General features: G+C 35.8%; 2 protein-coding genes across 8 annotated transcripts in view; both read left to right on the top strand.

Moving 5' to 3' along the window:
- Positions 1-891, top strand: part of LOC107699356 (centrosome-associated protein 350) — a 38,333-nt gene extending 37,442 nt beyond the window's left edge. For all 6 annotated transcript variants that reach the window (XM_016500603.1, XM_016500618.1, XM_016500630.1 and 3 more), the window contains one exon: positions 80-891. In XM_016500603.1, coding sequence (XP_016356089.1) covers positions 80-241 — 162 coding nt within the window. In that variant the 3' untranslated portion in view covers positions 242-891. The remainder of the gene's footprint in view (positions 1-79) is intronic.
- Positions 892-3,627: 2,736 nt separating this feature from the next.
- LOC107699344 (sulfhydryl oxidase 1-like) overlaps positions 3,628-15,091 on the top strand; it is a 28,565-nt gene continuing 17,101 nt past the window's right edge. The window contains exons 1-8 of one of the 2 annotated variants that reach the window (XM_016500579.1): positions 3,628-3,932; positions 5,177-5,277; positions 7,002-7,050; positions 9,051-9,153; positions 9,726-9,816; positions 9,995-10,140; positions 12,783-12,917; positions 13,446-13,575. In XM_016500579.1, the coding sequence (XP_016356065.1) occupies positions 3,644-3,932; positions 5,177-5,277; positions 7,002-7,050; positions 9,051-9,153; positions 9,726-9,816; positions 9,995-10,140; positions 12,783-12,917; positions 13,446-13,575 (1,044 nt within the window). In that variant the 5' untranslated portion in view covers positions 3,628-3,643. The remainder of the gene's footprint in view (positions 3,933-5,176; positions 5,278-7,001; positions 7,051-9,050; positions 9,154-9,725; positions 9,817-9,994; positions 10,141-12,782; positions 12,918-13,445; positions 13,576-15,091) is intronic. The other variant, XM_016500588.1, reaches the window with a different exon arrangement.

Here is a 15,091-nt window from a genome sequence, read left to right as displayed (position 1 = left end):
GGTGTCTGAAATTGCATTTTATTTGATTTATAGACTTGCTTAGGCATTTAAATGTCTATAATCACTCTTCCACTTCTAGGTCCAGGAGTTGCATGAAGAGGAATCCCAGTGGGTGAACTATGATGAGGATGAACTTTTTGTAAAGATGCAGCTTGCTGATGGGATTTTTGATGCCTTACTAAAAGACACAGCTGACGTTCTGACCCAAATCCAAGAGAAGAAGTCCAAAAGAACTCTTTGATGATGCCTGTACAGAGATATGTTTTAGGTACCTTCTGTTAAACACAAAATAAAGGATTTGGCATAAAAGGACACTCAGTGAGGAATTCTCTTTCAGTCTGCTTGTGCAGTCCACGGAAAGTTGTGGATTCAGGATTCAAGGCCACAACACCTTGTCAGAGGTCTGACTTGTCATGGAGATGTTCACATTCTCATCCGGGAAGTCTGATGAACTCAGCTCTTGATGGTCCGGTGTTAATTGTAGCAGCTGTTTGGGTCCAGATTCCTCATACTGTGTCTGTTCATCACCGCTGCTAAAACTGGCTCTGCCATTCTCAAGTCTTGTGATTAAAACTCAAGGGTCAGATCAAATCAGGACAGACTTGTTTTTATTTCCAACTAGATTGTATCATAAGAAATACTTGTTTTGTTTTTCTTTAATTCTATTAAAAAAAAAAATTTTTAAGTAACATTTGAATTTGAAAGTAACATTGGAAAGTTTTTAAAGAAAAGAGATTATTTTACCATTGACATGGTTAATTGCAGAACTAAGCACAATAAGTACAATTTGAATGTTGAAATGGCAATACAGTGTAAAGGGATTTGATGCAAGATAATGTTGAATGCAAAAATATGTAAATTATATTTAACTGCTTTTTGAAAGCAACAGGAGGACTTCTCGTAATGGTTTTGTTTTGCTCCATACAAAACAATGTTGTATTGGCAACACCTGCTACAGTTATTGGATGCCAAAAGATTGAATTGAAAAATATGAACTGTGCTAAACACGGACATGCTGGGTTCTAGCCTTAACATTTGCCTTTTATCCCATTCATTTTAAGTGCCTACATTGTTATGTTTGCTCATGCACAAGCGACTTTTCCCAGCCTTCCTTTGACCAGTGTCGTAACGGTCCCTTTTGGCTTTAATCTTAACTCTTTAACTTATTTCTTCATAGCTGGACAAACCTCTAATACTGTAAGATGTACATTTCTGCCTTAGTTTGTGCGTGTACCCATCATCACTAGCACAAGGGCATGTTTGTTTACTTTTAAAGGAGGGGTTTTACTCATTGTGTACCTTTCAGATGAACTGCTCAAGGGCTCAGCACGTCCATCTCGTCTGTTATCCTCGAATGCTGTGATGTACATATTTGTTTGTAAATCAGTCGCCATTACAATCCTGGTCTCATAAGAAACATATTATCATCATAGTGTCTTATATGTATAATTAGCTGTAACCAGCCCTTCCTCACCTCTCTTAAAGCTGTACTTCCTGAGCCAGACTGTCCAATAGTGACCTGCAGCATCATTGTGAGGATAGATCTAGAGCATTGTGCCGTGTCAGTGGGTTAAACTTCATCTATGCAGCAACAGTCTCTGATACCCAGCATCAGTTGCTCATCCAATAGCATGTCTAATTATATAGGTAACGGAGATCTCTACCTCGTTCTGACAATAGGCTACTACTAATAGTCTTTTTGGCTAATGTGTTTAAACTTTTAACTGTGGGCGGGAAATTAGGATTTGTGTGGCACAAGTGGTTTGTTAATCAGTTTCTACTTTTAAATTGGTAGGTCGTAGAAATGTTTCGCATCCCATAAGTGTATGTATATTTATAATGATGTACTGTGAGTGACAGAGGTGCACTTGAAGACTTGTAAATTGTTTTACCCATGTAAATAGACTCCATGCCTATCTCCTGTGAGTGGACTCATGGAAGATTGCTGTGAAAAGGGACGTGGTTCCTTTTGCTTCCATGTATATATTATAGATATATTTGTTAATTGAACTGATCCTTTGGAAATTGTAAATAAAGATCTTGTCATTTCTCAGTCATAACATTTGTTGTGAAATCTTTTACAGTTTGTCATGATGTAAAAGGGCCTTTTTTTTCAACAAATGCTTAGATAAAGATGTGCATGTCTAAATACTGTTTAAATCCCAGGTTTGTCATTTTCTAGCATGAAACAAACACCAAAATACACTTTTTTTATTAACAAAACTGAAGCAGAATGACATTAAATATTAAGTTTTGGGTCATTACACTTTGTTAATAATAGTGAATTGCATGTCAAATAACATTTACATTTATGCATTTAGCAGATGCTTTTATCCAGAAAGAGGAACAAACGCAATAAGTCAAGGAGCCAACAATATTCGTAATGTACAATTCTAGGTTTATTTGACTAGACTAGAATGCGAGGGAATGGGAGAAAAATTTCAATCTCTCAAAATGATGACATTGTATGATTTTATTTGTTGGATACAATCAAAAAAGTCAAGAACTCTGACCCTGCATAGACAGCAACGCAACTGAAATGTTCCCATGTTTCTGGACTTGCTCTCAGATTCCATCAAAAATATCTTAATTTGTGTTCCGAAGATGAACGAAGGTTTTACGGGTTTGAAACGACATGAGGGTGAGTAATTAATGACAGAATTTTCATTTTTGGGTGAACTAACCCTTTAAATTAAAGTTTCCCTGGGTGGAATGTGCCCAGTCAGAAACTTTGGACAAGACATTGGACATGAACTTTGGACATACACAATATGTCAATATTTGAGCAAAGGTTGATTCTGAACGAATGGATCAAGGTGTCAATATAGAGGAATGACCTAACCTGCTCTGGCTTAAGTCTAATAAGAAAACCCAGAGATATCATAGTTTAGAACAAATATGTCCTAATTTTTTTTTTTTATTATTATTTGTGGCAACAAAAATATATTGATGGATGGAATTATGATATATATTTTTTTAATGGATCCATCTGGGACTTTTAAGCAAATGGGTTGCGATTTTAAAAAGAAATGTGATTACCTAAGGTGAATAATTCAGCAAAAATTATATGATATTACACCTATAACATCCACATATTGATCAATGAAAAAAGGTAAACATATACAATATGACACAATATATGTCTCCCTCTGTGTTCAGTCTGTAAATAATACAACCAACATTTGATTTTCTGTTTATTTTCTTTCTCCACGTTTAATAATTCATAACTTTTTTTAACGTTTGAAAATTTTGGTCGTTATGGAAAAGACGCTGCAACTGTGTGAGGTACGATTTTAATTTGTGTATAAATACATAGAAATAATTTGTTAATAATAAAATGAAAATGCTTTATATTTATCTCACTCTTTGTTCGGACTATTATCGTTTTAAACACATAATTCAAATATTTATAATTGATTTAAGATTGAAAATTGGGCCTGGGACAAAAGACAGTAATTCAAATTAAACGTAAAAACGGTTGAACATCAAGTTTCCAAGACAGTTTTAATGTGACCTTCGTATAACAAAAAGAAAATATATATGAAAACTAACAGAGTAGAGTTAAGCGTGTGACCAGTCGCTATAAACTTTCTATCACTTTCTATAGAGTTAGTTTAGTTTGAGCTGCCTGAAATAAGGGAACATGGCGCGGCGGAGCTGCTGTGCAACGTCTCGTTACACGACAAAAACCAAATCAAATCCATTTAACTCTTTCCTATGTGCTTTTATTTGTTTTATAAGTCTTAGTCCTTTAATCTCCGAAGCCGGGCTGTACACCGCGTCGGATCAGATTATTATTTTATCACCGGAGAATGTGGACTCCGTGCTTTTTAACTCCACCGCGGCTCTTCTCGTGGAGTTTTACGCGACCTGGTGCGGACACTGTGTTGCCTTCTCACCCACCTGGAAAAGCCTCGCCAGAGATATTAAAGGTTAGTAGCCTTATATTTACACATCATGAAGATAGGATACTGTCGCACAGTATCAGCTGTTTGTGTCCTGCAGCGTCAATGCAAAACAGCTGGACTTCCGTTACAGTATTATTTACCATGGTAACCGGTTTAATCCGAAATAACATAGTTACTGTTATGGCTATTACACTAGCACTGTGGTATTGTAGTTGGTATTTGCTTCCACTTTTGTCAAAACTAAATCAACACAATGGCAATAAGCTTCCACAAGGTTTAAAGGATACTTTACATATATTTATTGCGGATTTACATTAGTTACAAGTGATTTTGTTACCATAGTGATTTTTGTGAGGGGATTTAGCCTAACTCTGACGCAAAATATATTGAATTCTGTGCAAACTGTTTTCAGCAAACTTAAAGTAACCTCAATGATGACTAATTTACCTACAGATGAGTTTTATTAGTGGACAATGAATAGTTAGAAACACAGAGCTAACTGAGAAAAGCTGGTAGACAGCTAACTAGGTTGCATAATAGTGAGCTGCCTTCTTTGTACAACGGTATTGACATATACATATAAACAAGCAATGTTTACCTAAGCTGCCCACCAAATGAACTAGTGAACGGCCTGCCAAGTGAGCTTCCAACCTAGTAAGCCTAAACAGTGACTTAGTGAGTTACCTACCATGTCAGCTTATTCTGTCTACCAAGTGAGAATGCTCTGTGAAATAGTGAGCCGTCTACTTGGGCAACATTTATGGGCATCATCGGTGCATTTAGAGTTAATTTTGTTGCTTACAAATGTAGGCAGTTCATTTAGGTTTTGAGACACAACTAGTTTAAAGTGCACATATATCTTTTCCTGTTCTGTTGCTCTAGGCTTGAAGTTTTTGAGCTGCCTAATCTAGGTTGACGGTAGCACAGTATCATCAAAAACACACTCTTTTGACACCTGGAAGTCCCCTTTGTGAAAGGTTAATGGAGCATATGTTGTGAATGAGAACACCATATCTTCAGTGATGATCAGAAACTCTGCTTGGTCATATTGTTCCAGATGCTATTTGACATGGTGTTGACGTTGTATTTGCACAGACAGATGTTTGATGTTTTTAACCACGGACTCCTTACTGTCATAACACAGCCTTTTTTTTTTTTTAACTTAGCAACATGCAACTGAAATCCATTTGCAAAAACACTATCGATCCCATTCTGTGCATTGATTCAGTTTCATAAACTCTGCATTGTGTATTTTGTTGCTGTTGTAGAATGGAAGCCTGCTGTTGATCTGGCTGCTATTGATTGTGCTAATGAAAGCAACAGAAAAGTGTGCACCAATTTCGGCATCACAGGATTTCCCTCTCTGAAGGTAGTGTGCAATTTAGAGACCATGCAATTATTGTTGCTGTTGTGGTCGTTTATAATTGTAGTTCAGCGTTTGTTTTCCTGTAGGAAAGAAAACCCACAAATGTTTTTAATATCTCAGTCATAGCAAGCAATGTGATTAAATGGAAACTTTTCCTCCTAAGAAACGAACCCTAGTAATTTCACCTCTAGAGTTTCAGAAGAGATCTCAACAATTTGTGATGAGATTCTGCAATTACAAGTCTGAGATTTTAATATGAACGGAAACATTTTCAATTAATCTCTAATTTATTTCTCATTAATTAATATTATATTAAATAATATTTTATAATATATATGTTCAAAAGTTTGGGGTTCTTAATTAATGTTTTTGTTCACCAAGGATGCATTCAGTTGATCAGTGACAGTAAATACATTTATTTATACAAAAGATTTGTATTTGAAATAAATGCTTTCTATTACTTAAAGAGTCCTGTAAAATAATAGTGTTTTCCACAAAAATACTAAGCAGCACAACTGTTTTTTTTTTTACTTTGATGATAATAATAAGAAATGTTTCTTGAACACCAAATCAGTATATTATAATGATTTCTGAAGGATCATGTGACTCTGAAGACTGGGTTAATGGCTGTTGAAAATTCAACTTTGCCATCACTGGAATGCATTACATTTTAAAATATATTAAAATAGAAAACCGTTATTTTAAATTGTAATAATATTTCACAATATACATTTTTTACCATATTTTTAATAAAATAAATGCAGCCTTGGTGAACACGTGAATCTTCTTACAAAAACATTAACAAATCTTACCAAGATCAAACATTCAAGACAAAGTTAATACAGATGAAATATCTTCTGAGCTCTGAAAATGCAAGTAACATCTGAGCAATACAATTTTCTCTTCTGGATAACCTTATGTGTGGGATCAGCAGTATAAACATACACAATATAAACATTTTGAACCTTAAACCGCATAAACACATTTCATTACACCAAATACACAAAATAATGTTCTTTTTAGCAGCATCATATGACCCCTTTAACTTTGTAAATTTAAAAAAATGGAAATAAAGAGAATAAATCACCTTTAAAAAATGGTAGACTGCATTTATTGGGTCTTGTTCATGAAATATGAGGAGAAAATTGTGTACATTGTTCATAAAACCATTCTTATGTAAATTGTTGCTGCAGTGACAATTGATTTACCTGGAAATTCATTCTGCTTGTGTTCATGACTGAGGCCCTCTGCAGAGCGCAATAGTTTGACTTGTGAGGTTTTTCCACACAGATGAATCCATTTTATTCATGAATAACTGTTCTTTGTTCAGTCATGCACTATGGGTACAGGCTATGCTGAAGCCAGAGGGATGAACTGATGGAACTGAATCTGTTTGTCCATTCTCCTCATAAACATTTAACTCACTGTTGCCAATCCTTGAATTATTGTATCATTTTCCTTCAGGAAAACTCATCACCAGATGTTCCTTTACTATTTGGGTGTTTTTGTATCTGGATTTTGTTAGTCTAGTTTTGTGTTCTTGTCTTGTAAAATAAAGTGGACATTCTTATTTAGGGACAGAGTGAAATTCTTCCACAGCTTTGATGAATTTTAAGGGGGTAAAAGGAAGAGCTGTTGACTAAAGCTGTCAATGAGGCTCTGCAGGCATGCAGCTGATGTGAAGGGCTCAAGTAGCACTGTTACTGATCTCCCTCTGTCTTTCTCAGTTCTTCCCTGCTTATTCAAGCAGTGAGTCCAGGGGCCTGGAGCTCAGAGGTAAAAATGTGTCTTTCTTTATTTCCAGTGTGTCCTTAAAGGAATAGTTCGCCCAAAATTAAACAATTTCGCTCATTGTTTATTCATGCTCATGTTGTTCCAAACCCGTTTGACTTTCTTCCTTCTGTGGAACACGAAAGGAGAAATTTCGAAGAATTGTTGATGATGCTTTTAAAGGGATAGTTCACCCAAAAATGAAAATTTGATGTTTATCTGCTTACCCCCAGGGTATCCAAGATGTAGGTGACTTTGCTTCTTCAGTAGAACACAAACGAAGATTTTTTAACACAAACCGTTGCAGTCTGTCAGTCTTATAATGGAAGTGAATGGGAATCACGGCTTTGAGAGTAAAAAAAACCATACACAAACAAAACCAAATTAAACCCTGCGGCTCGTGACGATACATTGATGTGTAAAGACACAAAATGATCGGTCTGTGCAAGAAACTGAAAAGTATTTATTTTTATACCTCTGTATTAAGTATTAAGTTTTATACCTCTGATGCACTGCAATGTCTGAAATGTCCTGAGCACGTCCTCGACACAGCCACAATCTCAATTAGGAGTGTCAATGGTCCATTTGAGAGATAGGTGGCAGTAATGCACTTATAAGTCTGCGATCCGCCGTAAAGCAAGAAGAAGACGCCTCATGCACCTGCTGTGGAGAATGCGCTCAGGAGGATGCACTGCCGCTCAGGACAGTTCGGACATTGCGTGAATCAGAGGTAAAAAACGATATAAATACTGTTCAGTTTCTTGCACAGACCGATCGTTTTGTGTCTTTACACATCAATGTATCGTCACGAGCCGCAGGGTTTAATTTGGTTTTGTTTGTGTATGTTTTTTTTTACTCTCAAAGCTGTGATTCCCATTCTCTTCCATTATAAGACTGACAGACTGCAACGGTTTGTGTTAAAAAATCTTCGTTTGTGTTCTACTGAAGAAACCAAGACAACTACATCTTGGATGCCCTGGGGGTAAGCTGATTAACATCAAATTTTTATTTTTGGGTGAACTATCCCTTTAAAATTTTCTGTAATTTACAGAATTTAAAAACATATATTCTATATATTTTATATATATAAATTCCAACATTTTGATTGTTAAAGAATCTGCATCTATTCTGCTTCATTTAAGAAATTTGAAACATTCCCACAATTGAAGATAGTAATGGGGATTAGAAGTGAAGAAAGTAAAGGGGAGAAAATAAAGTTTTAAACCATTCCAGTCAAAATAGACTGGGAGACATATGTTTTGGGGAGAGAAATGAGAGATTCCACATGTAGTCAAGCCAAATAACTCACGGGATATTGTTCATTAAATTGGTTGATTGCAAGACTGGAGCAACTGTTGTCTTTCACACTGTGATTGCAAAATAAAAAATAAAAGCCAAGAGAAAAAGCCACAAGAAATTATCGTGATGTGTTACATTAAAAATACTAACAGTTAAGATTTTACTGACTAATTAAAAGAGAGCATGACCGAACAAAACAGCCTGTCAAAGTGATGGTATTAATTATTTGTAGCACAGCCTCAAAAGAGTATCATAAATATAATCCATAGAACTCGTGCACTATATTCCAATTGTTCACAAGTTGTATGATAGGTTTGTGTGCGAAACGTCGTTTAACATTAAGGACCAGATTTACTAACAGCTTGCGCCAGCACAAACCCTCTTTTGCTGTCAGGATTTAATAAAGACTAGTGGAAAAAATAGTGAAAAGGCATGGACGCAGTAATTTTTGTGGCTGAGTTTATTGCATATGCATTTGGAAGAGTTTTCACTCCCAGCAGCACTTTCATGGGATTGCAATCTCGTGCTAATTTGCCGTTTAGTAAATCTGGCCCTAAAGAACTTCCCCTCTGCTGTAAGTTGTCATTTTCGGGTAAACTATTCAATTTCTTCCAATTCTTAGTCACTTAATCAAGATCTTTGATGTTTACTTGTGATGTACTTTACCTTTGTCTATATACGAGCATGTTTTTTAAATGTTCATACAGGATTTCCGAGGGATGTGAGAGGCCTTCGGCACTACATTATCGATAAGTTGGAGATGCACAACGAGGCTTGGCCGCCTGCTTGTCCACCTTTAGAGACTGCTAGGTTAGAACACAATGTCCTAGTCACTTTTCAACTTACATTTAAAAGCATATCTTCATTTTAATTTGCACTTGAAATCTTAAAGGTTCCGATGTCATCTATTATCATCTGTTTGCTGATTTAACGGTTCTGTAATGTAAATAATGCTTGCATGTAATGGTCAGCGAGCATGTTGGTTTTGTTTGCTTTTAATCGATGCTGCAGTGCAAAAGTTCGCTCAAATAGGGAAGGAAAATGACAAACCATAAACTTGATTTATATCTTATTTCTCTATTTTGCTGTCATCTGTCAAATCATTGCAGGAAATGCTAAGAAAAGCTTTTTGTCCTCTTGAGAGCCAGAAAATAAAGAAAGCAAAGAAATAGTTTAGGCGGGAGTGTTTTTATTAATTTCAGAAAAAAAATTGCATCATAGTTAAAGTAGGTTTTAGTTCAAGGCTCAAGACTCTTTTAGTAAACTCCCTAGGAAATGAGAAAACTATACAGTCAGACCATGTACCATGTACATTTTTTTTTTGATGGTTTGCATTACATTATCTTTACTTTTTTGAATCGAATCCTTTTTTCTCTCCACAGTGAGGAAGAGATAGACAACTTCTTTCAGACCAACAATGTGAAGCTCCTCGCTCTTGTGTTTGAGAGTAAAGACTCCTACGTGGGGAGAGAGGTGAGATCAGTTTACACAAGGATGATTTAAAGGAATAATTCACACAAAAATGAAAATGTTGTAATTTATTCACATTTTTCCAAGCCTGAATTCCTTTCATGGAACACAAAACAAAAGATTCTGATGAGTTTATTCGTAACTTTACATTTTAGATATACATTGTCACTTTTTTTTTAAGGTGACATTGGATTTGTTTCAGTATGAAAACATAGCTGTGCGCAGGGTTTTAGACACAGAGACGAGTTTGGTGTCCAGGTTTGGTGTGACCGATTTTCCTTCATGTTACCTGTACAACTCATCCAGACATATCTCTAGACTCAAAGTGTAAGTGCTCCATTTCCTTCATACGGCCCTACAGCAGCTATAAAGAATGTTTTCATAAGACAGACAAGAGAAGTATTTGGGATGTTTGAAAACTAATGCTAAGCTTAAGCTAATGCCTATCACTTTTAATAAAGCTCATACTTAAAATTATCATATTAAAGAATTAAACTTAAGGGTGCTATTACTTTTTGACGAGACAAGATTTTGACCTGGTGATTGATAAAACAGCTGAAAAAATCTCATAGAATTGTATTGGAGGGACCAAAATTACACGGGTCACCTTTAATCTCTCTTTCACAGTGCATTAGCATGAGCTAGAGCCGAGGCATTTTACTCTTAGAGTCTTATAATTAAGCATTTAGCATTTGCTTGATCTCGTCTTCTCAGTTTTATGATCATTAGCCATTGCAGGAAGAATCACGCAACATCTGGCCATGTTAATGAGACAACAGCATTTTAATACATGCAATTATTCAAGATCACAGAGCTTTCATAATCATTTCTAACCAGGAGCATAAATCAGAGGTCTGCTTGCTTTGTTATGCTTATTTGCGAAAAATAACTTGGCATGGGTGTGGGGCCCTTTAGATGACAAATGCAAAAGAGAAATGATTTATGGTTGGTTTATATTGTTTCCGTCCTCCTTGATGGTGTGCAGAGGGTGTGCATGTGTGTGTTGAGGGTGGTTTTAATTTTCGACACCGAAACAATGTTGCTCCTTTTCTGTGTTTCACCTGCCAAGCAGTCCCTGCTCTGCAGAGCAACAGATGGCATCCCGTCAGGTCTGAATGCGTGATTGATCTTGTGTAGCATGCACAAAAACATAAACACACACACTATCTCCACCATCTCAGGTCCTCGTGGTCTCAGAAGCGTGCCATCAGACCCTGGGGACCTCAAGCTGAGGGTCTGATTGAAGCTTGGGTAGATGAGGGAGTGTGTGTCCCCCTGTGCTGGAGACACAGGAATGCACAGTGGTGTTTATTGTTTGATTTGCCAGGGTTAGTGAAGAGGGTAATGATCAGTAATGACATCTCATCAGCACACCGCACCCACCATCTGTTCATCTGAGGAAGAAAGGTAAATGGATGATAGTGGAAAACAGGAGAAGAGAGACATTGGAGTCAGCTCACTTTTTTTAAGCAGCCATAAGCACAATGCATTCCTAGACACGCGTTTAATATTTTTGGAATAAAGTAACGTTTTAATACTATTAATTTCTAGATTTGTTAAAAAAGGTTTGAATTACAGTGTCAAGAATTCAAGGAAGTCAGGTGACAGTTTTTTTCAAGTTGGTGTCTGAAAAACACATCTTAGTGAAATAGTGGTTGACAAATATACGTATTTTAATGTCCAGTACTGATATCTAGAGACTGTATTGGCACAATGGCAGATATAAAGCCAATTGATTAAAATAAGGTCAGTAATTTAATATGTATATATATATATATATATATATATATAAAGAAAGAATGAAAGAAAGAAATTAATACTTTTATTCAGCAAGAATGCATTAAATTAATCAAAAGTGACAGTAAAGACTTTTGTTACAAAGGATTTGAAAATATTTTATTTGATGAAATAAATGCTGTTCTTCTGAACTTTCTGTTAATAAAAGAATCCTGAAAAAAAATAATCCACAAAAATTAAGCAGTTTTTAAAAATTGTATAAAATAAATGAAGCCTTAGTGGGCATAAGAAACTTTTCAAAAACGTGAAAAATTGAACGTTATATGTATGAAATAAACATTTACACTGTAAGCGCAACATTGTCATTTCTGTACCACTCCATTGACTTGTTTATTGTTTTTCAATCTTGTTTTTTTATATATATTTACTTAAAATTCATGTAATATGAAATCTAAAATTTATTATGAATGTTACCAGGGCTTTTTTATTCATCCATAAGGCTGTCAGCGTATTTTTGAATTGACACTAGGCAACGTAACACTTCTGTTAATCAGCCAAGCAAGGGTACCCTTTTCAGCCCTCCTTATTATGAGAATTTCTGTCAAATTCAAAATATGAACTAAACAACAAATCTCAAAATGCTCAAATATCATCTGATGAATCTGCCTGGACAATATATTAATCTCTCCGGTCACAAATTAAATGTTTTCTCTCACTTTCTGTCTATAACTACTTCCAGCCCTAACTCTAAAGCTGCGTCCAAATTCACATACTGTCAAAGTATGTAATGCATTTGCTAAAGAACTATTTCTTGACCCATTATGTTCTGTTAGTATGCATGTAGTTTGAATCCAACCCGGACATACTATATCTGCCATGACAGATGCGCTAGTTCATATTTCATCTACTGTTTTATGAATACTGTGTATTCTGAAATACAGCTCATTTGACATACTGCTTTTGCATACTATATAGTAGGGAAGTAGATATATATTTAACCTAACTCTGACTCTAATCCAGACCCGAACCTTAACCCTAACTCTTCTTTTAATTCCTTTCCCAAACTGAACTGATTCAATAAGCAGCAGCTCTATAAACATGGACTCTGAGCTATTCTGGAGTCTGGTAGACATGACACCTACTCCACATTCTTTTTGTCACATTTTGTCACATACTTGAGATTATGTTTAGTGGTTGTGTGGCCCTCACTCCTCTTTCTCCTCCTCCATCAGACTCAATGAAGCTCGTACCTTTTACTCATACGCCCTCCAGAGGTTGCCAGGGGTAGTGCGGACTGGCAAACCCCAGATTCCCATCACTGATCTTATCAAGAACTCCACTCTACAGGAATGGAGGTCGTTTAACAAGTTAGTGCACACAAACTGACATGATCAGTCATTTTCTTTTCACATTTAGATTTTTTCTACATATTAATAAATAATTTCAATTCAGTGCATTCCTGTAGCTCAAACAGTAAAGCATGGCGCTATAGCAATGCCTTACCATACCTTGAATGTAATGTAAGTCGCTTTAGATATAAGCATCTGCCAAATGCGTATGTCAATGCAATTAATGTAACAATTTTTTTACCTAAGATAAATGCACTGAAATGTTCGAGGATTCCAATTTTGCAAACATTTTCATTAGGTCTTCTTACACAAATCAGTAGTAGTTTATGAATATTCAAATATAGTCATATTTAAACATTTATCAATCAAAGTTTTATTTGTTAAGTGTTATAGAATGTAAAAATGTTTTGTACTATTATGATCTATTATTGTTGGAGTCTTACCAAAATTGTTTACTGAATCATGTGGACTCTTTCAAGGTTGCCTGATTTAAATTGTGCACACTTATAATCCCACATATATTTTTGTGTGTGTGTGTTCATATAGGACGCGTGTGTATATGTCTGATTTGGAATCAGCACTGCATTACTCTCTGCGTGTAGAGCTGTCTGGACACATCAGCATCAGTGGAAACGATCTGACTGCACTCAAAAAGTACATAAATGTACTGTCTAAGGTGAGTCACCTTAATACACACACATAAAATATCTTCTTGAATTCTTTTGTATCATGGCATCTGTATCAGCCTAGTCAGTTCACAGAACAAACCACTAGAGGGAGATACACTGAACATTTCAATCTAAGATCTGTTTTTTTCAAGCCTTAAATTAGAGATGTTCAGTGTTGAAAGATATTAGAGATCAGTCAGGTTTTAGAAATTACAAAATATGGTCATGGTGAAAATATATCAGGATGATAATATATCAGGACTTGTGACAAACATGCTACAGCAGTTGCTGAAATAGTCACACACTAGCATTTTACAAAACTGCTAATGTTGTTTAATTTCTGACATTTAAGGATTCATCCAAGATTATCCTGTTGACTGCTGTGATGTTCTGGTCCATCACATTCTTTTTCATATTCTTTTCAAACCACTGATCAAAGGGCTGAAGAAGAATTTCAAAGGATTTGTTCAACGCAAATGTTTTTACTATGTTTCTTCTTTTTTTTTCAAATGAAATGAAAATGATTCAGGCTGGGATTTCTTATTTTAAAAAACATACAATGCATATGAAAAGCAGAATTATTTGAATTATTTAACTTCATAATATTTCCTTGTTTCTAATGTTTTTTATTTATGAGGGTCAATTATGACCTGAACATGTTTTGACAATATTTAGAGATTCAGTCAATTCTCTGTTCTCTGTATGTTCTCTACTGATCCATTCTCTACTGGATCAGACGCGTGCCACAGATCTGTTTGATGAGGTCTGAGACAATTACCTTTCGCTGGCTTTGTGTCTGTCCAGCGTAGCACTGCCAATCTCACTGATTATTTAGGGCTCTCTGGGGAAGGTCTACGCTGATTCCTAGAGGAGTGGCAGGGGCCTGGGCAGGCCTCCCATTAACTGTGGTTACTTTTGTCAATATTCCCGGCTCCCTCTGGTATTCCAGCCTTAGCTGGGCCTCTTCAGAGTGTCCTTGCTGTTTTTGGCTTGCTCTTTTGAGCTGCCTTGTTAAACAGACACGCCGGCTGCATTAATTGACACTCTGTGAAGAGGAAGTGTTTAACCCCACTAAAGCAAAGCATGGAGAGATTAATGGTGGCACGGAGGAACAAGCACACACACACACACACACAGTCAGTGTTCTTAGCTGAAGATCTGTACAGTGGCTTGAATGCTAAACACAGTTAGTTTGCTTATAGGTTTGGTACTTTAGATTAAGATGCTTAGAATGCAGGCAGACTGATCTAATAGTATAATCCTGTGAACGTCACAACCTACCCTCTCATCCTGAACCTTCTCCTGCACCAGGTGACCCAGGACTCTTCTGTGCCCATATGGCAAAAAATAGACGTATATGTATGTACACTACCGTTCAAAAGTTTGTGGTCAGTAAGATTTTTTTTATTTTTAAGTCTCTTATGCTCACCAAGGCTGCATTAATTTTCATCAAAAATACAGTAAAAAAAAAACAATATTGTTAAATATTACAATTGAAAATAACTTCTATTTATTCTAATATAA

This window comes from Sinocyclocheilus anshuiensis, unplaced genomic scaffold (genome assembly GCF_001515605.1).
Source record: "Sinocyclocheilus anshuiensis isolate Anshui unplaced genomic scaffold, SAMN03320099.WGS_v1.1 scaffold477, whole genome shotgun sequence".
Classification (NCBI taxonomy): Eukaryota; Metazoa; Chordata; class Actinopteri; order Cypriniformes; family Cyprinidae; genus Sinocyclocheilus; species Sinocyclocheilus anshuiensis.
Note: the sequence above shows the minus strand (reverse complement) of the source record. Positions and strands in the feature narration are given on the sequence as shown.